General features: G+C 38.3%; 1 protein-coding gene across 1 annotated transcript; it reads left to right on the plus strand.

Moving 5' to 3' along the window:
• Positions 1-21,419, plus strand: LOC106403746 (protein SUPPRESSOR OF npr1-1, CONSTITUTIVE 1-like). The gene is made up of 4 exons (XM_048760070.1): positions 1-1,031; positions 17,892-18,972; positions 19,077-19,379; positions 19,476-21,419. Exons 1-4 carry the CDS (start codon positions 556-558, stop codon positions 20,733-20,735), a joined length of 3,120 nt encoding a protein of 1,039 aa, XP_048616027.1. The 5' UTR covers positions 1-555; the 3' UTR covers positions 20,736-21,419.
• Positions 21,420-23,205: the final 1,786 nt, after the last annotated feature.

Here is a 23,205-nt window from a genome sequence, read left to right on the forward strand (position 1 = left end):
ATATATAAACTTAATATAGTGTAATTTTCTTCAAAATTATGAATATAAATGATATTTATAAAATTTTAGATCAAATAAATAAATAAAAATATTATTAAAAAAAAAATAATAATTAAAAAAAATAGATTAGGCGGCCGCTTAGGCGGTTAGGCGGCCGCCTAAGCGGCTAGGCAGTCATTTGGGCGGTCTAGGCGGAGAAAATCGGATATCCAATTTTTTTAACCGACTTGTCATAAATCGGGGTGGAAGAATGACGCGTAGGGCCCAGGCGACCGATTTTTAGAACATGGTATAATTGTTGTGAAAAGTCAATAAAAAGTTGCTCTATTAGTTTTATTATCCATATATATATATATTTTTTTAAAGTTCCTTATGCAAGTCGTTATAATGTATCAATAAAATGACATTCTGACAAGAGTAAAAGGAGAAATGGTGGTGGTATACCAATCGGCAATGAAAAAACCGATTCATGTCACCCAGGAAGAAAAGACTTGTTTCTTTCTTAGGTAGTCTGCTTTAATCGGAAACTAAGGCAATCAGTTTTCTTATCCGTCCATGGATTCCTCGTCCTTATTCTTGTCAACTCGAGTCAGGAGGTATGATGTCTTCCTCAGCTTCCGAGGGGAAGACACTCGGCGCAACATTGTCAGCCATTTGTACAAAGCTCTGTCTCACGAGGGCATCTTTACTTTTAAAGACGATCGGATGCTCGAGGCAGGTGACAACATTTCAGACCAACTCATTGAAGCCATTAGAACTTCGTGGTTTGCTGTTGTAGTCATCTCAGAGAACTATGCTACCTCAAAATGGTGCTTGGAGGAGCTTCGCTTGATAATGGAGCTTCATGGTGCCAATTATATTCAAGTCGTTCCTATGTTCTATGGAGTCGAACCTACGGACGTGAGAAACCAGACAGGAAGCTTCGCGGCTTCGTTTCAAAATTTCGAAGATACAGCGCCGGAGAGGGTTTCCCAGTGGAGAAGAGCTCTCAACCAAGTCGGTCATCTCTCAGGCTTTCATTCCACGACATGGTAATCTTTCTTTATTTTTCTCTAACTAGAATATTGTAGTATTACAACAACATTTTCTATGTGCTTCATGAATTTTCTTAAAACATGCGTATGAAGCCAATATGACTCCGTCTCGTGCATTTAATCTGGTTTGACCGGTAGCATTAGTCATCGCGGGTTCTCGTTAACCCGCAGGTTTTTTTCGCTTAGTCACAGTTATTGGGAATAGTCTGCGTGTTTGTTGTTGGGGTCAAAATCAATCACGATGAAATCAATGTTTCTGAAAGTCTGTAAAAATTGGCATGAACGCTTTTACAAAAAATAAATCTTTGACGTTTTATTTTTACGAAGAATCTTGCGGAGAAAACATATTCACGAAAAATTGGAGAAAGACTCGAACAAGGTTGCCGTATAGCAACCAGCGCACAAGCTGGTCGCTACGTAGCGACCGAGCGCGAACACAGCTCGGTCGCTATGTAGCAACCGAGCAAATACACGGCTTGGTCGCTACGTAGCTACCGAGCAAATACACGGCTTGGTCGCTACGTAGCTACCAAGCTCTCACCGAACCTCGGTCGCTACGTAGCGACCGAGCTCTCCCCGAAGCTCGGTCGCTACGTAGCGACCGAGCTCTCCCCGAAGCTCGGTCGCTACGTAGCGACCGAGCTTCGCTACGTAGCGATCGAGCTCTCCACGAAGCTCGGTCACTACGTAGCGACCGAGCACGTACACGGCTCGGTCGCTACATAGCGACCGTGCTTTCTTAAAAAATCGATACTACACGAATCCATGCATTCTCGTCTACTCTTTAATGCTATCTCCCGAAGACCGTAGCCAACCCATTTCACGTTTCTCGTCATTTGAAGTCATCAATCGAACTTTATGATAAGAACCATGGAAAGTTCATTTTTATCGAAAGAAGCCGTAATAAACGTTTCGAGTCAAACAACAGCCCAAAGAGACCTAAGACGTGACTCGAAACCCACTTACAATTTCTTAACCAAAAGTCCATAAACCGTAGGATGGTTTATGCTTGGTTCGCAAGGAAAGATAAATGTCAAGTTTCCGCGGATAATACGAAGTTTTCGAAGATAATTACCAAAATCGGGAAAAATGAAATATCTCCATTTTTAAGCTATGACGGCTTAAGGGCAGAAGAGGAAAAAACGTAAACCGACCTAGGAGCGAGTATATAAGGAGTCCTAGGCGAGAGGCACAGAAAAAAACTTTTTAGACTCAAAATTCTCGGCACTTAGAAACTTTAGGCTTTATTCTCGACAAGTTCGGTTTCTATGACTGGCACTCAATTACTAGACGAACTCGTCCAGGCAGTTCGATCTCTTGTCCATCTCTATCAATTGAACTACGTTCGGCTTGATCCTCGAAAGGGGTACGTAGGCAGCCTTTAACAAGGTTCAGTCCGAAATCAATCAAAAACTTTTTCCGCATCTTTTTCGTCTTTTGTTATCGAGCTGCGACTCAACTAGGTTTGAGCCTTTAAGCCGCTAGAACTAGGTAACTCACTGACAGCCTTTGCGGCCAAAGCTTTTATGCTCTTGTAATGATCGCAACGCTCTCACGCGGATTCAAAATAAGATCTACTGTTTTCTCTAAACTCATTTGTTATCTTTTCATGATTTCTGCATCTATTTGGTCACTTGTCGTTGTCTCTCGCAGAGATCCGGGACCTCTGAGAAATTAAGGTTTTCCTAGTTTCCTAATTTAAACGTAAATCGACAATGCGAATTTCGGTTCCCACAGTTTGGCGCTAGAAGGAGGGGGGGGGGTACAGATTACTCTAACTCATAGCCGCAAAATGCTTGATCAAAACAATGTCTGGAAATACGAAAGACAAAATCGCAGTTCGCAACAACGCTGGTAAGAAAACTCCAGCCGCCACTGCGCCTATGGCCAACGCCTACGCAAACGCCACAGTTCTTGAGAAAATCGAAAAACTTGGTACGACCTTTCGCCACAGGAAGTGCAATGAAACGAGCTCGCGATTTCTCTTTCTAAACATAAAGGGAAACGATAAATCTTATCAAACCCCGTAAGTTTGGCTCATTACCGAACAAAAGAAATCTCAATGCATAAGGATTTTACCAAAACACGTTTTCCGAAAACATTTCAGAAGGGTAAAATTGGTTCTCCCAAAAACCGCAGAAAACCCCTAGATTAATCGCTGAAAAAGGAAGCACAACAAATCGATTACATAGCTCGGTCGCTACGTAGCGACCGAGCATGCACACGGCTCAGTCGCTACGTAGCAACTAAGCTCAAGCCAAGCTCGGTCGCTACGTAGCGATCAAGCACGCACACAGCTCGGTTGCTACGTAGCGATCGAGCACGCACACAGCTCGGTCGCTACGTAGCGACCGAGCACACACATGCATCGGTCGCTACGTAGCGACCGAGCTCCAGCCAAGCTCGTTCGCTATGTAGCGGCCGAGAAAATACACGACTCGGTCGTTACGTAGCGACCGAGCACGCACACAGCTTGGTCGCTACGTAGCGATCAAGCTCATGCCAACTCTCCACTCGCTACATAGCGACCTGTCAGGCCTCAGAATGGTCCTCGTTTGCGTTCTCTTTTGAATCCTCATCGAAACGCTTTTCGTTTCGTCTCAATCGAAGTTTCCGTTGAGATTTTACGACGAAAACAAGTAGGACTCTTCTTGGTTTGCTTCTACTCGCTACGTAGCGACCTTTCAGACCTTTTGCTCGCTACATAGCGACCTGTCAGGCCTCAAAAAGCTCCTCCTTTGTGTTCTCTTTTGAATCCCGATCGATACGCTTTTCGTTTTGTCTCAATCGGAGTTTCCGTTGAGATTTTACGACGAAAATAAGTAAGACTCGTCTAAACTCGTTCGCTTGCTCCTACTCGCCCTTACCTCCATCTTTGTGTTTTCCTTCAAATCTCGATCGAAACGTCTCTTGTTTCGTCTCGATTGGAGTTACCATTGAAAATTTACTATAAAAAAAACCCGCAAAGACTTATTTTCTCACATGGATTCAGATTAATCGTATAAAACGACAACAGTTAACTCAACACCTTAGCCACCTCAACTATACGATTACGTTGAACCTTTTTATAAAAATTGACGTCGTATCTAAGGAGAAGATAACAATCAAGTTCGGAAGATAAATGTCAAGTTTCAAAGGATAAACACCAATATCGAAAAAAGGCGAACATACACGAGAAGAGGAAGGGGAAATGAGCAAGCAAAACTGAGAAGAGACAAAACTGCATCTTCGAGAGAACTAAGGTATTTCCGACTTGAAATTTTTGAAATCAGACTTGGAATTTTCGTAGGAAATTACTAAGAAATAAAAACGCCTTTGAGACTGCCATAGAACTTTAGGGAACGTAAAACCTAGGTGAATAATCTAGCGAACTAAGTCTTAGGCGATTTTTCCTGTCTTGATATATTGTCTTATAACTGTTCATCTAGATCTTGCAAACCGATCTAAACTCTCCGAAAATCGAGAAACGATCACCACGCATATCAAGCTCGCTTCCTAAGGAGATAAAAAACAAGAGACATGAACGTCGTCTTAAAACCGATTCGTTTCTGGCAATTTTCTCGGAACCGACATATTCAAAGTCGTCAACGTGGAAACAACCAAATCACAGTCCAAGCGTCGTCTTCAAACCGACCCGGACTGTCGATCATTTTATTCCTCGAGAAAAAGGGACGGAGTAGGTGCGTATACTATACTCGTATACTCCCATACTTCAAAAACATATTCAAACAATGCGATGTCTCGTCATGATCAAGAAAACGCTTTCGACAAGAAAACGCTTTCAACAAAGAAAACTCTCGTAGAAACATGCGGAATAATATTCAAACAATGCGATGTCTCGTCAAGATGATCCTAAAAGCAAACGACAATCTGAGATTCGTCTAAACGCTAGAAACTGATCCAAACCATCTTGGAAAAATTCTCAAAGACTATATAGCATCTATTATCGCAATCATTCGTTTAGAAAACCTCTGCCAAACTTCAGAATGAAAGTCGATGATTTGCTGAAGTCATAAAGATCTTTCCGATTTGATAAAACGAGTTTCGTATAAGAGTCATAATACGAGAAATCTTCAGGCATCAAAGCATCGCTCTCATTTTCCGTTGAACCAACCGACTCACCGAAAAACATCAAAAACATTTGCGACAAAGCAAAATCAAGAACAAAAGTAACAGAAAATAGGACAAAGAGAACACGTCCTCCCCGCTCGTCGACTAAGTCTATCGCTGTTTAACTGATTCATTTGGCTCAAGAAACCTGCAAAAACGTTTCGCGACTAGATCTCGGTGAAATAACTTTTGGTAAAACTCCATGAGTGACTCAAAGAAACTTTCACCGAAGAATAAAATGAAAATAGATTAATTTTTCCTTTTCGGCGCGTGACTATTTGTGAATGAATTATAAGATAATGAGATATGTGAGTGTAGATTAGATAAATAGAAAGAATAAGAGTTTAGTGAAGATTAAAGTGATAGATTAGAAGATTAGTAGTGAGACAAGAGAAAATAGAGAATAAGATTCCATTGATCATGTCTATAAAACCAAGAGGGCTCTTTATAGCCAAATACAAGAGATAAAGTTCTAAAAAGATCTATTTTGGACTGTAGTGAACAGTACCACATAATTCCTACAGCACCACAGTGTTCAATACATTAAATCCATCTTCATCATCTTAAGGCTGTAGGTAAACCTTCTTTTCTCTCAAAGCTATTTTGTTTCCTACAATATCAAAGTGCTTAATACAACTTTGTCAGAGTGGGCACTTTAATACTATAGGTAAACTTAATCTCTTCACATTATTTCAACACTCCCCCTCGAGCTTGACAATGGGAATCGGTCAAGCTTGGAAGCCATGAGATCTTCCTCATTAAAAACCTCACCAAAGAAAATCCAGTGGAACAAAACTTTGATGAGGGAAAAATAGTAAAGACCTCATGACTAAATGGATCAGCTGCTAGGTGTGAGAGCACCAACCGAATGTGGATGGACTCAATGGTCTTCTGTCCTGCAGCCTTAGTAAACACATCAGCCAGTTGATCTTCACTTCGAGTATAACATGACAGTATCACTCCAAGAACTATCATTTGTCTCACCTTGTGGCAATCTACCTCAATATGCTTTGTTCTCTATGGAAGACAAGGTTATAAGCAATGTGAATAACAGCTTGATTATCACAATGCATTGTCATATGCGTGTGGTTTGTTCAATACCAAGATCCTTCAAGATACCTTTGATATAGACCAACTCGTTTGTCAATTTCAACATAGCTCTATATTCAGCCTCAACACTTGAACAAGAGACCTCCTTCTGCTTCTTACTCTTCCAAGTAACCAGGTTTCCATCAATAAAAGTGCATTACCCTGTGGTAGATCTTCTATCTACTTTATCACCTGTCCAATCGGCATCACAGTATCCAACCACCTCAGAACTCCCATTGCATCACATCCAAACTCCTTGACCAGGTGATCCATTTAAGTATCTCAGTATCCTGTCAACCATGTTCCAGTGATGCATTTTTTGAGTTTGCATATACTTACTAATTTGGTTCACAACAAAACATATGTCTGGCCTTGTGATGGTCAAATATACCAGTTTTTCAACCATCTTCCTATACATCTTGGCTTCCTCGAACAGTTGGTTCTCTTCAGTCTCTCCCTCAAACAGAACCTTGTATCTATCTTCAAGAGGTGTCTTATCTGTCTTTCCTTCCAGCTTGCCAGCTCCTTTTAATACATCCAAGGTATAGTTTCTTTGAGACATGAATACACCCTCCTTAGATATGCAAATCTCGATCCCAAAAAAATATTTCATCTCTCCCAAGTCTTGGATGTCAAATACTGACTTTAAGAAGTCCTTAGTAGCTTGGATCCCTGCCTTATCACTTCCGGTTATTATGAGATCATCAACATACACCAAAATGACAATGATCCCTGATGGTCCAGCCAGTGTGAAGAGAGTATGATCGAGTTCAGACTTCCTGACACCTCTCCCATTAAGTGTTGTGCTCAACTTGTTGTACCATGCTATAGGAGACTGTTTCAGCCCATATATAGTCTTTTTCAACCTCAAAACATTCCCTGGTTTCACAAGATCCTCAAGACCAGGAGGTGGATGCATATATACTTCATCTTCAAGCTCTCCTTGCAAAAATGCATTCTTCACATCCATTTGCCACAAGTCCCATTCCAAGTTGGTTGCAAGGGATAACACAATTCGGTTTGTGTGAAGTTTGGAAATTTATCTGCTCCATGTGTCACATCTTGATCATAATGACCTGAATCTTCTTGGTGCTGCTCTTGCACTCCTAATTCAGACTCATTTCCCTCCTCATGATCAAGAAGGGTTGTTCTTTCAGCTTCTGTAGCTTGATCATGAGGAGTTTTCCTCCTTATATTCTGATCCTGGGACATGTTCACCCCAAGATTTTCCAATAAGATCCTCAGATTCATTGCCTTGTCTCCTGGTTCTTGAGACATATCTTCTAAATCCTCCCAATTCTTTTCATCATGATATCCTTTTGACTCCATGAACTTAACATTTCTCGACACTAACACTCTCCTAGTTGATGGATCATAGCACTTGTACCCCTTCTGAGTTACTGACTAACCAATGAACATAGCTTTAGTGCTCTTTGCATCCAACTTGTTTCTTTGTCCTCCTGGAACCAAGACATAACACATGCACCCAAAAACTCGTAGACGATCTATGTATGGCTTGGTCTTGTTCAACACTTCAAATGGAGAAAGATTCTTCAAAACCTTAGTTGGAATCCAGTTGATGAGATAGCATGCAGCCTGAACAGCATCACTCCAAATACGTTTTGGGACATTAGCATGGTACATCATGGATCTGGAGACCTCCATTAGGTGCCTATTCTTCCTCTCAGCAACCCCATTCTGTTGTGGCGTGTTTGGACAGCTGGTTTGATGCAATATCTCATTTTTAGCCAAGTGATTTTTTGAAGGCATGACAGGTATATTCACCTCAATTATCTGACCTTAGTACCTTAACAGTAGCATTGTAATGGATAGTCACATATGCTTGGAAGTTTACGAAAGCATCTAACACTTCATCCTTAGATGGAAGCAATTTGATACAAGTATAATTAGACTTCTCATCTATGAATGTCACAAAATACTTCTGGTTGTTTCTAGACACACATGGAGAAGTCTACACATAGAATGAACAAGATCGAAGCAATTCTCTTATATGGTCTCTGATGTTGGAAAAACAGTTCTACAATGCTTCCCTAAGATGCAAGCCTCACATTCCAAATGATTAAAAGATAAATCAGGCAAAATAAGTTTAATTGCACGTGTATGAGGGTGCCCCAATCTCGCATGCCAAGTGATGCTATCACTTCTATCAGTAGCACTACTTAAACAAACAGAATCAAAAGGTTTAGAGAGCTTAGTTTTTTGGAGATGGTAGAGCTCATTCTTGATGTCTCCTCTGCCAATAATTTATCCAGACTTCAGGTCTTGAAACTCAACTTCATTTGGCCTGAACACTACTTGACAATTCAGATCAACAATAGTCCTCTTCACTGATATCAGATTGGATGTGAACCAAGGCATGTGAGTCTTTTTCAAACAACTTAAGGTTTCCTATTCTTTCAATTGGAATCATATCACCATTAGCAATCATGACACTCCCAGTGGTAGCCTTAATATCACTCATCAAGCTCCTATCACTGATCATGTGATGACTTGCTCCATAATCAACTATGATAGGTTTGGAGGCTATGGGATGTGTACTATTTTCCTTGGTGGTAACCAAACCTTGAATGCTTGCTATGAATGTCTCTCATTCTTGCTTGGTGATAGGTCTATCAGCCTCTGAAATCTTGTGCTTACTTGCTACTCTTTCTGCTTCTTTTGATTTATCCATAAAAGCATAATATAAAGCTTCTGACACCTTGGGCTTACTTGCTATTCTTTATGCTTCTTTTGATTCACCTATGAAAGCAAAATATAAAGCTCTCTCTTTAAAGACTTGTTGCTCCGTCTTCTTACACCCCTCAATATCAGAGTTGTTACTATACTGTCTGCTCTTCTTCCACAACTTTTCCTTGTATCGTTTACCCTTAGATACCCTCTTCAACCTTCATTGCTTACTGAACATTGATTCCTAAACACACACACACACACACACACACACACACACACACACACACACTTCATTTTTCTTTCAAACACCTTATGATTACCTTGTTCTCTTTGAACTCTTTCACACACACTTTCAAGGTCAGGAAGTTTGTCTTCCCTGAGTATGTGCTTAACCATCTGATTGTACACATGATTCAAACTCAAAAGGAGGCTGAAAACCTCATATTGCTCCAACCTCTCTTGCGACACTTCCGGATCTACATAACTTGGCCTTAACAGCTTTAACTCAGACCACAAGCTCCTAAACTTCCCTAGATGCTGATTGAACTCATCTTCTTCATGTTTCAGGTTGCTAATAGCCTTCTTAACTTCAAAGACCCTACACAGATTAGACATGTTCCCATACACAGCTTCAAGACTTTCCCATAACTCCTTAGCATTCTCACAATGAGTATAAGTCTTCAAGATTGAAACTGAGAGAGAACTTTGGATGATCTCAAGTGCTCTCAAATCTTCTTGGATCCACTTGTCTTCATCCCTCAGACTTGTCGCCTGACCTTTCTCCATGGTTATCTCCTTCAAAGATTCCATCTTTACATGACTACACCAAAGCCCTTGACTTTCCAAGACTGTTCTAGCCAATCTAGACCACAACCAATAGTTATCCCCTTCAAGAACAATCAGAATACCAGATATGTGCTTCTTCTCCATGCTCGGATCTTCAGTCTTCATCAAGAACACCAAGAACACAACGGAAATGAAAGAATATCCCAGAAACACCAAACTGAAAGAACACAGATTTCACACACCACACTCACTTCTTTGAGCAACATGGCTCTAATCCCATATAAGATTATGAGATTTGTGAGTGTAGATTATATAAATAGAGAGAATAAGAGTTTAGTGAAGATTAAGGTGATAGATTAGAAGATTAGTAGTGAGACCAGAGAGAATAGAGAATAAGATTCCATTGATCATGTCTGTAAAACCAAGAGGGCTCTTTACAGCCAAATACAAAAGATAAGGTTCTATAGAGATCTATTTTGGACTGTAGTGAACAGTACCACGTAATTCTTACAGCACCAAAGTGTTCAATACATTAAATCCATCTTCATCACTTTAAGACTGTAGGTAAACCTTCTTTTCTCTCAAAGCTATTTTGTTTCCTATAGTATCAAAGTGCTTAATACAACTTTGTCAGAGTGGGCACTTTGATACTATAGGTAAACTTAATATCTTTACATTATTTCAACAAGAATTGTATGATATTATGCTATATTATATATGGCAAATAGATAGTATGGAACGATCAAGTCATAACAATAACATATCACAAAGAAGAAAATTAAAAATAAGAGGGAGAATGCAAGGAAGAATAAAAGCAAGACATAAATGAGGAAAAAAATGTTATTTTGTATATAGAGAAGAAGGAGGGAGAAAGAGATAAAAAGAAAGAGAGATAAATAGATGATATTGTATCTTACTTATCTATTCTATATTTTTAAATAGATTGGAATACAACAAAATTGTGCCATATTTGAAAACAAAATCTAACTATGCCATATATTTTTATGATAGTATAGATTTGAAGTTGTGTTTATGGAATATTGTAAAAAAAATTAAAATATATGTTTGTTTTGAAAGTTTCAAAACATATTATATGTAGAAAAAAAATCTATGTTTTTATAATGTTAAACTTAAAGTTTAATAATTGTTTTAACAGAAATTAAAAGCAATTAAAAAACATATTTGTAAGAAAAAAAAAGTGTATATCAAGAGTACTATGACAATTATAATACAAGAATTTTATCCGTGATTGATTATTGAGGTACTGTTCAAGAGTTTGACTTTCGTTTCACCTTATGGTTTAGCTCTGACACCTTAAGTAAAACGTGAGATGAACAAATAATAATTATATAAATATTTTAGTGTGTATATGTGGTCCTGAAAATTATGTTTGGGGGGTGAAAAATATGACGTTGAGGTCTTGTGCAAGACACTCCATTGTCAGCAACTCTGCAAGAGTTACAACATCAAAAACAAGAAGTTGGATTTGATTAAACCAAAAGAAAAGAAGAAGAAGTTAGACTTTGAAAAGTGACGACTTTAATCTAGACTAGAGTTAATAATTATCTCAATCATCTAAACTATTCTAAAATTTAAGAAAAAAATCTTACCAAATCATCACTAGTTTTCCGTCCTTTTTAAAAATCTTACCTAATTTACTCAAATTCTCCTTAAATCCCACCGGATCTAAAATCCATCAAACCATTCTTAAATCATTAATTCAATACACCCTCCTAAATTCTCTTATGGTTATATGTTTAATTTGATGATCTGTTATAGACATGAACAACACAAGTTTCCCATTAAGTTTTAGGACGTAGAATACTTTTGTATATTATTGTATTCTAATTTCACTTTGAATCCCTTCAAATATTAACATAATTTTTTACCCGTGCCCGTTGATGTCATTGTTGTGAAAGCAACGAAAAAATCTATGTTTATTCATAACATAGAGGTCCCTTATATAGGAAATTACAAAGACATAGATAAATAGAAAGAGTACAAATCATAATCTAACAAGGAAAAATGAAAACATACATAAGGGAAAAGAAAAGCTGGCCGACTCTCTCTTTCTTGGGCTGCTGATGGTATAATCTCTTGATTATGAGTTATCCACAATCTGGTTCATAACACTCCCTCTTGGATGCCATAACCATTTAGAGCTTGTAATGTGTTTTAATGTTGCCTCATTAAAACCTTAGCAGAAAAACCCAATTGAGACAAAACCATGGTGAAGGAAAAAGAGTACAACACACATTACTCCTCCTGATTTGGACATTACTGAAGATCCCTTGGACCTCTCCAATTTTCTGCAATCGGTGGGTGATGAAGATCTCGGGCAGAATATGCTTCGTCCTTGAACATGATAGTTGGTTCTTCTTTACCATCGGCCATGCCACAATCTAATCGAACATATTGAGTCATCGACCTCAAATACACACACACGAAATCTTGAATGATGTTGCTGTGATATGCGTGTACCACCATGTGTAAAACATAACCTGTCTGAAAAACAAATCAACAAAACCAAATAACCCCTCTTGGGGCTGGTTAGTATAAAATAAACCAAAATCAAAGGATTCTTCATCGTCCTTCTTATGGACCAAACAGATTAGTATCTAAAATAAGACTTCTGCATCGTCCATCTTAGGACTAAATGGACTTCTTTATCGTCCACCTTTGGACTTAATGGATCAGTGTACAAAACAAGTGATCTCACGCCCATGTACTAGATAATGGGTGAGACTGGTCCATATTAAATCTCTTGAGTACCCTTTTCTGTATATACTATTTGATGCACAAGGATTTCATTGTTAATGTACTCAAGCTGTAATCCCAAACAAAACTTTGTTTTCTAAGATCTTTCATCTCAAACTCTTTCTTGAGACATTCAACTGTTTGGAAAATTGTATCCAGAGGTTCCTAGGATATTCAGATCATATACTTTGATGATTATCAATATTGTTCTCGAAAACTTACTGTTCTTTCAGCTCAATACCCTCTTGTACTTTCATTATCCAGTGGACCATATAAATATGCATTCACTACATCAATTTGCCACAAGTCTAATTTTCTCTCATATATAGCCAGACTTATGAGAAATCTAAAAGTAGTTGCATCCACCACATGGGAGTATGTCTCCTCATAATCTATTACTGATCTTTGTGAGAATCCTTGTGCAACATCAGCTTTATATCTCACGATTTCTATTCCTCACAAGACCCATTTATATCCACTGGTTTTAACATCATATGCGTCTTAATCATATGGCCAAATATGCCTTTCTTCTTTAAACTATTTAACCCCACGTTTCCATTCAATCCAATATGTTCTACGAGTGCGCACTCTTATATTGACGTGGGTTCATGATCCTCGCTTATATTCATAAATTCAAGTGCTACCTTGTATGCAAATAAATCATCTTATGTCGACATTCCTTATTGGTTCCATTATGTTCCAGACATGATATAATCGATTGAGATTCATTATTATCAGGACCTTTAATACTTTGCAGCTTGGCGTCCCAAGCTACATTGTTTGGTACCTGTACCTTAGAGCCGGCCGGCCTTATCTCCATGTTTGGGATGGTTTCCTTAGTAACCTCGGATTTGGATTTTGATTATCATTCTCTGCACCTTTCTTTTGTTTCCGAGGATTCTTATCTTTTGGAACCTATTGGTCTACCACGTTTCATACGTTGTCTAGACTCTATAGCAACTTGACTGTGTCTCTTCTTGGACATCAAATTCATTGGTGCTTTACAAGCTGGTTTATATATGACTTAGTCATTCTTTATCAGGCCAGCAAATGTGTCTGGCATTTGATTAGCTAGCTTTGTTAGTGTATAATCGTTGGACGTCTATTTCACATTCTTTAGTCCGAGGATCTTGCCAAGACATTGATGGTTGATTCCATTCTATTTTCTTACCATTCTTTTACCAGCTTTATTATTTTTCTCCTCCTGATATTAAAATAATATGTGTACCTGGCCTCAAATATAATCACCCATAGTTGGCTCAAAGTACTTTATCATTGTGGGAGAATCATATCCAACATATATCCCCATCCTCCTTTTGAGGTCCCATCTTAGTTCTCTGTGGTGAAGCAATTAGTACATAGACAGCACATCCAAATGTCTTATGATGGGGTATGTCTGGCTCTTGACCCGTTAATAATTGTGATAGGGGATATCTATGCTCACTAAATGGCCTGATGCGTATTAACTTAGGTGCATGTAAATTTCGTGTGGCCCAAGCTGTGAATGAGAGTTTTGACCTCATAAGTTATGGTCTATCAATCAGTTATTTGTGTTTTAAAAGATTTCGGCCAAGCCGTTCTTGGTATGGACATGTATCACAGAATTGTCCACACTTACCCCCATGGACATACCATAATCATTTAAACGCTTGAGACATCTATTCACCAGTATTATCTAGACATATAGTCTTTATTATGAAAAAGGGCTCGTAGTCGTTTTATTGGTGATGGCCTAATGAGTTTCCCTTGTGTTCATGCTACACACGTGAGATTCTTTGGGATAACTCTTCTTATCTTTTAATGTGTGCCTTTTGAATATCAATTTTCGCATCATGTTTGGACAAGGATGGCCAATCCGGTCGTGCCATAAAGTGTATATTTTCGCAGGCTTTTGGTCTCTATCATACTGATATATGCATAGTCTAAGTCAGTAGAGAATGCAGGTATAGTCTTTATGACTTATTATGGCCTTGGGGTGATATTATACTTATATCTGAAGGAACTCTTTGTTTCCTTCGCTCATTGTTTCAATATGGAAACCATTCATTCTTATATCTTTAAACCTCAATAGGCTGCTCTTGCTCTTAGAGCTGGGTGAATATAAGGCATCACTGATTTCTAGATGCATACCCTTAGGCAATAATATATTGGCCTAGCCACAGTCTTCTTTCAGACTGGCGATACCTGCTTTAGTACTTATATTGGCAGTTTTCAGTGTACTCATATAGAAAAATCATTCATTCATTTAATCTAAGCAGACAATGTAATAGAAATAAATTCAAGGAGATAAAAATTAGAGAAAGCATACAAGCAAAACAATCACACAAGTTTGATGTCAAAATCAGATTATCAACTTGATTCTCTTAGGCAATCATAAGTCTCATATTCCATAAGATCATATTGATCATGTTCGAAATTATTTTCACCATCTTTATAGACCAAGTGGGTTTCAGGATTCTTCCCTTTCAGACTCTCTTTTGATAGAGGTCACAAAAATGTTTGGGAGTCCTTCATATCTTAGCCCAATGGTTCCCCATTCCACATCTATGACACACTGATTTTGTCGAGCTTTGTGGTTTAAAGGATATACCATGGCCACTATCTTGACCATGGCTCAAATTGGGTTGATACCCACGGCCTCTGCCATAGTGATTCCCACGGCCAAATGTGTTATAGTGGCCATGGCCACGTCCTTTCCATCCTCCACGGCCATGGCCGTGTGGTCTATCATTCTGGATGTGGTTACCTTTTTTTTTTTTTCTGCGGCCTTATTGGTATCAGGTAATGAGGTTAATCCAGGAGGTCTCAATTCACTGTTTTTCATCAGTAATCCATTATTTTGCCCAGCTCACAGTAGACGCATCCACGGACTTATAGTCCTGGATTCCTCCAATCAAATAGAGCATTTGGTAATAACACCGTTCTTTGGTTATCATATCTCGATTTTTAACTCTGTCCAAAGGTCTAGAGGATTCTCTATAGTCAGATACTGATCTTTGAGACTCTTAATAAGATAATGGCTAATAATTAATATTGCCCTGTATCAATCTTTCTCATTTGGCATTATCGCCTTTTGTGATTCATTCGCCAAGTCCTTTGACTTTAGGATAAACTCAGTATCCAATGCCCATTTCAAATAATTATCTCCTGAGAGATTTAGGGCAGCAAAATCCAAGTTGATTTTCGACATCTCAAACCATATATCAACCAATTTCAGATCTCATAAAATATTTAACATACGGCCATAAACAAGATATGCTATCAAGTCAATACATTTCTAGTAAGCAAACAAGCCACACTGCCAAAGGTGATATAATGCAATAAGGCCACACGGCCAAAGTGATATATGATGCATAATAAGTCACACAGATTTATCAAGCAAGGACCCAACAAGCAATTTCTATATGTTTTCATGCGGCCATGTGATTATAATGCAAACCTAGCATACTGATTCTATATGTACAGGAGTGGAATTATGGAACCTCAAATTAAAACAGTCAGATCATGCAAAGGTGATAATAATCAGATCATGCGCATAACATAAACATGTTGGTCATGATGATATATGATGCAAACTGGCCACACGGCCAAGTGGATATGATGCATTCATTCTTAGCAATCGGATTCTATATTTGCAAGGGTAATATTAAAAACATTCAATCAAGGTTTAGCAATTAATCAATCAGTTTCAGGTATGAGATTTAGCTAGACTAACAATCAGATTCAATTAGGTTTTATCAAGACTAGCAATTAGATCAATAATGAAAAATAATCAAACAGATTCAAGCATTACACAATTTAGGGTTTCGATCCAAAAATAGGGTTTCAATCATGAAAAACCAAAAGAATCAGTTTCAAGGCTGATTCATTCAATTATATTAATCAGTTTCAAGGCTGATATTAGCAAGATAGAATCAAGCAATATGATTTTAGGAATACGCAAATTAGGGTTTAGGGTTTCAATTTGAAATTAGGGTTTTATCAATCAATCATCTTTTAACAAATAATCTTAAACCTCAGAACAGTTGATTATATCATGAAACTATCAACCTAGTATAATATGAAACCTCAAAACATTCAATTCGGATTATGCAATACACGGATTCTATTTTAGGGTTTATCAACTCAAATTAGGGTTTATATTATAACAGATTCTAACATGCAATATTAAACCTCAAATTATTCAATCAGGTTATAAAAACTATCAATCCTAACTCACACGGATTTAAACCTCAAAGAAACATTCAATCAATCAAATAAAACAATCCATGCACACGTAATTTAGCGTTTACAGATTTTAGGGTTTCACTTTGAACATTAGTTCATTCGATTCTGGGTTCTTAGAGTTTAGGTATACCTTAAACCTTTGATGGGTTGAATGGACCACCAAGAGAATGAGCTTACGTGGACTGGTACAAACTTGAACCTTACACGGACTGGTCCAAACTGTTTCCTTGTAGTCTGCGAGCTGAGATCGGTTACAAGTTGAGATCGAAAGTGATTAGGGTTTACCGATAGAGAGATAGATATCGATGGAGATTCAGATAGAGATCAAAAACTTAGCTTAGGTTGAGCTGATCGGGATCTTTGGTACGCGAGCTGGTACTTGTAGTCAAAGAACTCGTAGATCTGGAACAGTTTGATCACGGACTGGAACAGGCTGATCATACAATCTGGAATAGTTGAGGCGTAAGGCGTACTGAAACTTGCAGAGATCAGTCCACAGATCTATCTTGTTGAGATCAGTGGTCGAATATAGATCAGGGTCATGATCAAAGAAAGGTGATCGATAGAGATTAGGGTTTTTAGCAATGGAGAGAGATTTAAGGTTTATGGTCAATATTTTATCTTAGGGTTTTAGAGATCAATCGTGCTGACAACGTGTTGTGAAAGTAATGGAAAAGTCTATCTTTATTCATAACATAGAGGTTCCTTATAGAGGAGATTACACCGTCATAGATAAATGGAAAGAGTACAAATCATAATCCAACTTGGAAAAAGGAAAACATAAAGACATAAGGAAAAGGAAAAGCTGGCCGACTCTCTCTTTCTTGGGCCGTTGATGGTATAATCTCTTGGTTATGAGCCATCCACAATCTGGTTCATAACAGTCATTTACTTATCGCGTTTATTCATATGTTTATTGCATTATTTTTTCACATCCGTTATAACTTATATTCCCTCCGTTTCACTTTAGTTGTCGTTTTAGGTTCATGCACACAGATTAAGAAAATATTTAATTTTATATATTTTCAAAATAAAAACATCATTATCCATACATTTAACCATATTTCAACCAATAGTAAAATAAACAGAAGAATCTTATTAATAAATTTTGCATTGAAGTCATAAAACTACACTTATTTTAAAATGAATTTTTTCTCTATAACAACGGAAGGAGTAACAGTTTGTTTTCCATGTTAGGCTGGATGAGGCAGAATTGGTAGACAAGATAGTTCAAAGTGTCTCAAGTGGACTCCTTAGGATAAGGCCGATCAGTGACGTCAATTTAGTTGGGATCGAAGCACACATGGTGAAGATGCATTTCCTTTTGAATATGGGGTCTAAAAATGAGGTTATCATGATAGGAATATGGGGCATGGGAGGTGTAGGCAAAACCACCATTGCCAAGTGTCTCTATGAACGATTTTCAAATCAATTTCCAGCTCATTATTTCATAGAAGACATTAAGGACAAGAGACCATCCTACTTGCAGGAAAAATTCCTCTTTAGCATCACTGGTCAACATATTGATTTACAGAGGGTTGTATCAGGATCACAAGAAATAAAGGCAAGACTCGAGCACCAGAAAGTACTTCTGGTGCTTGATGGTGTGGATAAAGTAAGGCAGATGCATGCACTCGCAAAAGAGACGAGCTGGTTTGGTCAAGGGAGCCGAATCATCATAACCACACATGACAGGGGTTTGCTTACTTCCTGTGGAGTAAACCATATACATGAAGTTAAGTGCTTGGACGATAAGGATGCCCTCCAAGTATTTAAAAAATCAGTCTTTGGAGGAAAAAGTCCTCCTTCTGGTGAATTTGAGCAACTCTTCATCAGAGCCTCGCTGCTGGCTCACGGCCTTCCATCTGCCCTTGTGGCTTACGCCTCACATCTTAGTGAAAACACTACCATAGAGAGGTGGGAAGATGAATTACGTCTCCTTGAAACATCGCCTCACAAGAATGTGGTGGATATCCTGAGAAATAGCTATGATGGTTTAGATAATAATGACAAGATTGCTTTCCTTCATGTTGCATGTCTCCTGAACGGATACCCTTTCAGCCATGTCACTTCTCTTCTTGATGCTGGTTCTTCTCGGATACATCACTTAAGGAAAAAGTCCATGATCAGCATATCAACAAATGGATGCATAAACATGCACTTCTTGGTCGTACAAACAGGCAAGGAAATTGTGCGCCAAGAATGTAAGAATAGACCTTTCAGACAAAGGTTCCTATGGGATGCTGACGATATCTATAACATCCTGGATAACAAAATAGTAAGTTCATTTCCGATCCGTTTTCTCTCTATTGTAAGTCAGACTCATATGGACATGTGTTTCTTAACCTCTGTGCCTAATGACTTTAACGTTTCTATCAACAGGGTACAGACGAAACTGAAGGGTTGATACTACACATGTGTAAGATGCGTGATACGTTAACTATGAGCAATACAGTATTTGAAGCTATGCATAGTATCAAGTTTCTCAAGTTCTTCCACCACTTGAGTGATATAAAGCCCAACTTGCAGCTCAAGTCAGATGGATTTTATTTTCCCCCGGATCTTAGGCTACTACATTGGGATGCATGTCCGTTGAAAACCTTACCATCCAGGTTCAGACACCACTACCTTGTTGAAGTCAATCTCCGATACAGCAACCTTAAGAGCCTTTGGGATGACACGTTGGTATGATATCTTTAGAAATATGTATTGGATTCACTCTTTTCAAAAATATATTTATACAGATATAAATCTCCACATGTTTTCTTCTTTTTGTTACAGATCCTTCATAATCTACAGAGACTAGATGTGACAGGCTCGAAGAATCTGATAGAACTTCCAAATCTTTCAACAGCCAGGAACTTTGAGGAGTTGATTGTAAGAGGGTGCAAGAAGCTACAGAAAATTCCAGAGTCCCTAAAAGGGTTACTTCAGCTCACAAAACTAAACGCAAGCCACTGCGATAGCCTTACGAGTTTCTCGTTCAAAGTTGACTACATCCTGAGTGGCGACAACTGGGAAGTATTACTAAAATTTCCGGATGAGACAGTGACTATGGGTTATCTTGAAGATCTATCAATCGACGGTCAAATACACTTAGTATCAATGGACCTTAGCGGGTTTACCGACCATATCTCCTTTACTTTCAAACAACATATCCCGGATGAATTTTTGATGATGAAAGAGAGCACATCTCATCATCTAATGTCAGATTCCGAGGGCTTACATTCACTCAACATCAAGAAGTTCAGGTACAGAGAGTCCAATGCTGCTTTCAGCTGTAAAAGCTTTTTAGCCTTTGCCAATTTAACAGAGCTTAAGCTGGTCAACTTGAACACTAGAAAAATCCCAGAAGACATTAATAGCTTGCTAACCCTAGAGAAACTGGACCTTAGTGGAAATGATTTTGTGTCTCTACCCGCAACCATGGGAGAACTGCCCAAGTTGAAATATCTCAGCCTTCAAAACTGCCGCAGAATCAAATCACTGCCACAACTTGCTCAGGTGGAGACGCTCATACTTTCTGACTGTGTGAAACTCAGATCGTTGTTGAAACTTCATGTTGAGGAAGCATGGGCCACAAGGTACTGCTTGCTTGAGCTTTGGCTCGACAACTGCAAGCATATTGAAACATTGTCAGGACAACTAACTCATTTCACCAAGTTAGCATATTTAGACCTCAGCAGGAATAATTTCTTGAGACTGCCTCAAAGTATTAGGGAGCTTTCATCCTTGGAAACTCTCTACCTCAACAACTGCAAGAAACTCATATCAGTGGAGGATCTTCCACATAGCGTCAAGTATCTCTATGCACACGGCTGCGATTCCCTGGAAACAATTTCCATTTCCACAAATCACTCGATCAAACACCTCGATCTTTCCACTTGCCCCCGCCTGAAACGACTAGAACACGAGCATCTAATGGATCTGTTAATAAATGATGCACATATTCAAGAGGTAAGCTTACTGCAATCGACCTGTTTTGTTTCTTTTCAGATCCATCTGTTTTTATGTTATGATTGCACAATCTTTCTTTCGTAGGGTTCACATCGATGTGCTTTCTTACCTGAAACTGGAGGTTTCAGTGACTCTGGTAATGAAACCAGTCAGACATCCAACAAACGTAGCCGAACTAGAATTTTTTTTCGGTCTCTCGGATCAGTGTTTAGTTGATCACTATTCTTCCGTTTGAAGCTAGAAGATGGTGTGTAAAAAAAAATCATTATCATCAAAACACCTTGACCTTAGCCATTGTTTCAGTCTGCAACAAGATGCCCATCTCCTTTCTCACATGAGTGACATAAACACTGAGAAAATCAATGAGTTGCGACACGAATTTCATCTTAAACTTCCAGAGGAGTTTCAGATTCAACCAGCTGAGATAACAGTATGTGGAGTTTGTATGATCAGTGATAACTATAGAAGTTAATTTGTATATTTTCGGTTTGGTTTTATTTTCGTATCAAAGCAAACTTAACCAGCGGTGGGACATTCCCGAATGTCAAGACAACTAACACTCTCGTTGAATTGCTGTTCACGTCTAACGCTTTGGAAGTGAATGCATTGGAGACACCAGAGGTTATTAGGTCAACTGGAAATGATACATTGGAGACTGAGGAAGAGGAAGAGGAAGCGATTACATCACATCACATGGTTATCATCCAAGTCGTAAGTAGCATACACACGGAGATAATCGAAGAGTTGCGATCTGAATCCCATCTTCAACTTCCAGACGAGTTTCGGTTTCCCCCAGCCGAAATTAACACTTTTTGTATTCGCATGATTACCAAAGACTGACAATGGGTAGATTACAGTTTAGGCTTGGTCCGGTTAACATTAAACCAAATCATTCTAAAGCACATGTAACTTTTTCAAATTGTTCATAAGCCTTGGGTGTCTGGGTTAGGATAGGGTTTTTGGGTTCAGTTTCGTAAGCCTTACTTGGGTTTTATATATGCTCAAATCGGATTTGATTTATAATACTTCTGGTTCGGTTAATAATACTTCGAATTTGGTTATTAATGTTTAGGATTCAGGTATATTATGTATTTTTACAAGATCATATACGAGTTCGGATTTTTTGGTTTGGTTGCCATGCTTAGTTGTTCAGTTAAATTCGGTTAATTTAAGATGCGTTTGTTTACTGTACCGGTTCCATTGGGATTTCCAATTTTGCTACTAGTCGACGACAACCTTTACCTTTGTGAGCTTCAATCAGCTATATTTAAAATTTGAGAAGAAATTCTCAAACAAAACTCCAAAGAGATCAGTTCATAGTTATATGAAACCTTATATCATGACAACACATAATGATAAACCCACTTGATATTTTGTTAACGCCTTTCTTGGTAATTAAATCTTCTTGATTGGTCCCCTACTCCTCGTTTGCTCTTGAGTAGCTTTTCTAGTTACTTCTACAGTTTTTTTTTTGAATGAATGTTAAATTTTTATTCATAAAAAAAAACTTTTTACATCGTATGCATATTTTGTGTTTAGAGATAAACTTTTAACAGACTTTAAAAAAAACTTTACAATCTTGTGCTCAACCAAAATTGTAACCCACCCTCCACGCCTCTTACTTTCTTTGATCTCATCAAAGCTTAGTTTATTTCTCAGCCCTTTATCTAGCATCCTCTTCAAAATTTTCATTGGCATAATCTTCTCCCCATGATGCAACTTGTTTCTCTCACGCCAAAGAGAATACATAGCCACTTGGAATGCATATCTGATACAAAACAACTTCTTCCTTTCCATCATCTCATCAGATATCAGGATCAGAATAGCTTCCCACACATTTGTATATGATTCCCTCATAATCCCCTTAACAAGAAACTCCCATACCTGAGTTGAATAAGAACACTCGAAGAAGAGATGATCTCTTGACTCTTGAGCTGTTTTGCATAAAGCACATGTTGTATCAACTTCTTGATTCCAACGGTAAACTCTATCCATAGTAGATAGCCTGTTCAACGTAGCCAACCAAGTCAAGAATGCGTACTTAGGAGTTGCTTGAGAAAACCAAACCCCACGAGACCAACTACACGGTGACTTAGTCTCTCGCAAGATACACCATGTTTCATGAGTTGAGAACTCTTGTTTGAATCCTGATTCTCTTCTCCACAGACTAACATCCTCACTTGTATTACACAACCGATTCTTCACTTCATTCAACTCCACTTCAATATCATTTAACACCTCTATACGATGTCTCCTTCTCCTTCTGATACTTAAAGTTACATCCTCAACCGTAGCTTCCATGCCAATACCAAGGTCAATAATACCTCTCTCACCCAAAAAATCAAAGAGGACGCCTCTTGTAGAACCTAAAATCTACACTAAGTATTTGATAGTGATCAGGAGTTTGATCTAGGGAAGACAAATGATGTAGGCAATGATATATTTAAAACACAACGATGTAAATAGTTTCCAGTACGTAAAAATGTACTTTATTGATTAATAAGATCGAAAACAATGAATTGAACTAGATCAAATGATACAAATGAGATCGGTA

This window comes from Brassica napus, chromosome C6 (genome assembly GCF_020379485.1).
Source record: "Brassica napus cultivar Da-Ae chromosome C6, Da-Ae, whole genome shotgun sequence".
Taxonomy (NCBI): domain Eukaryota; kingdom Viridiplantae; phylum Streptophyta; class Magnoliopsida; order Brassicales; family Brassicaceae; genus Brassica; species Brassica napus.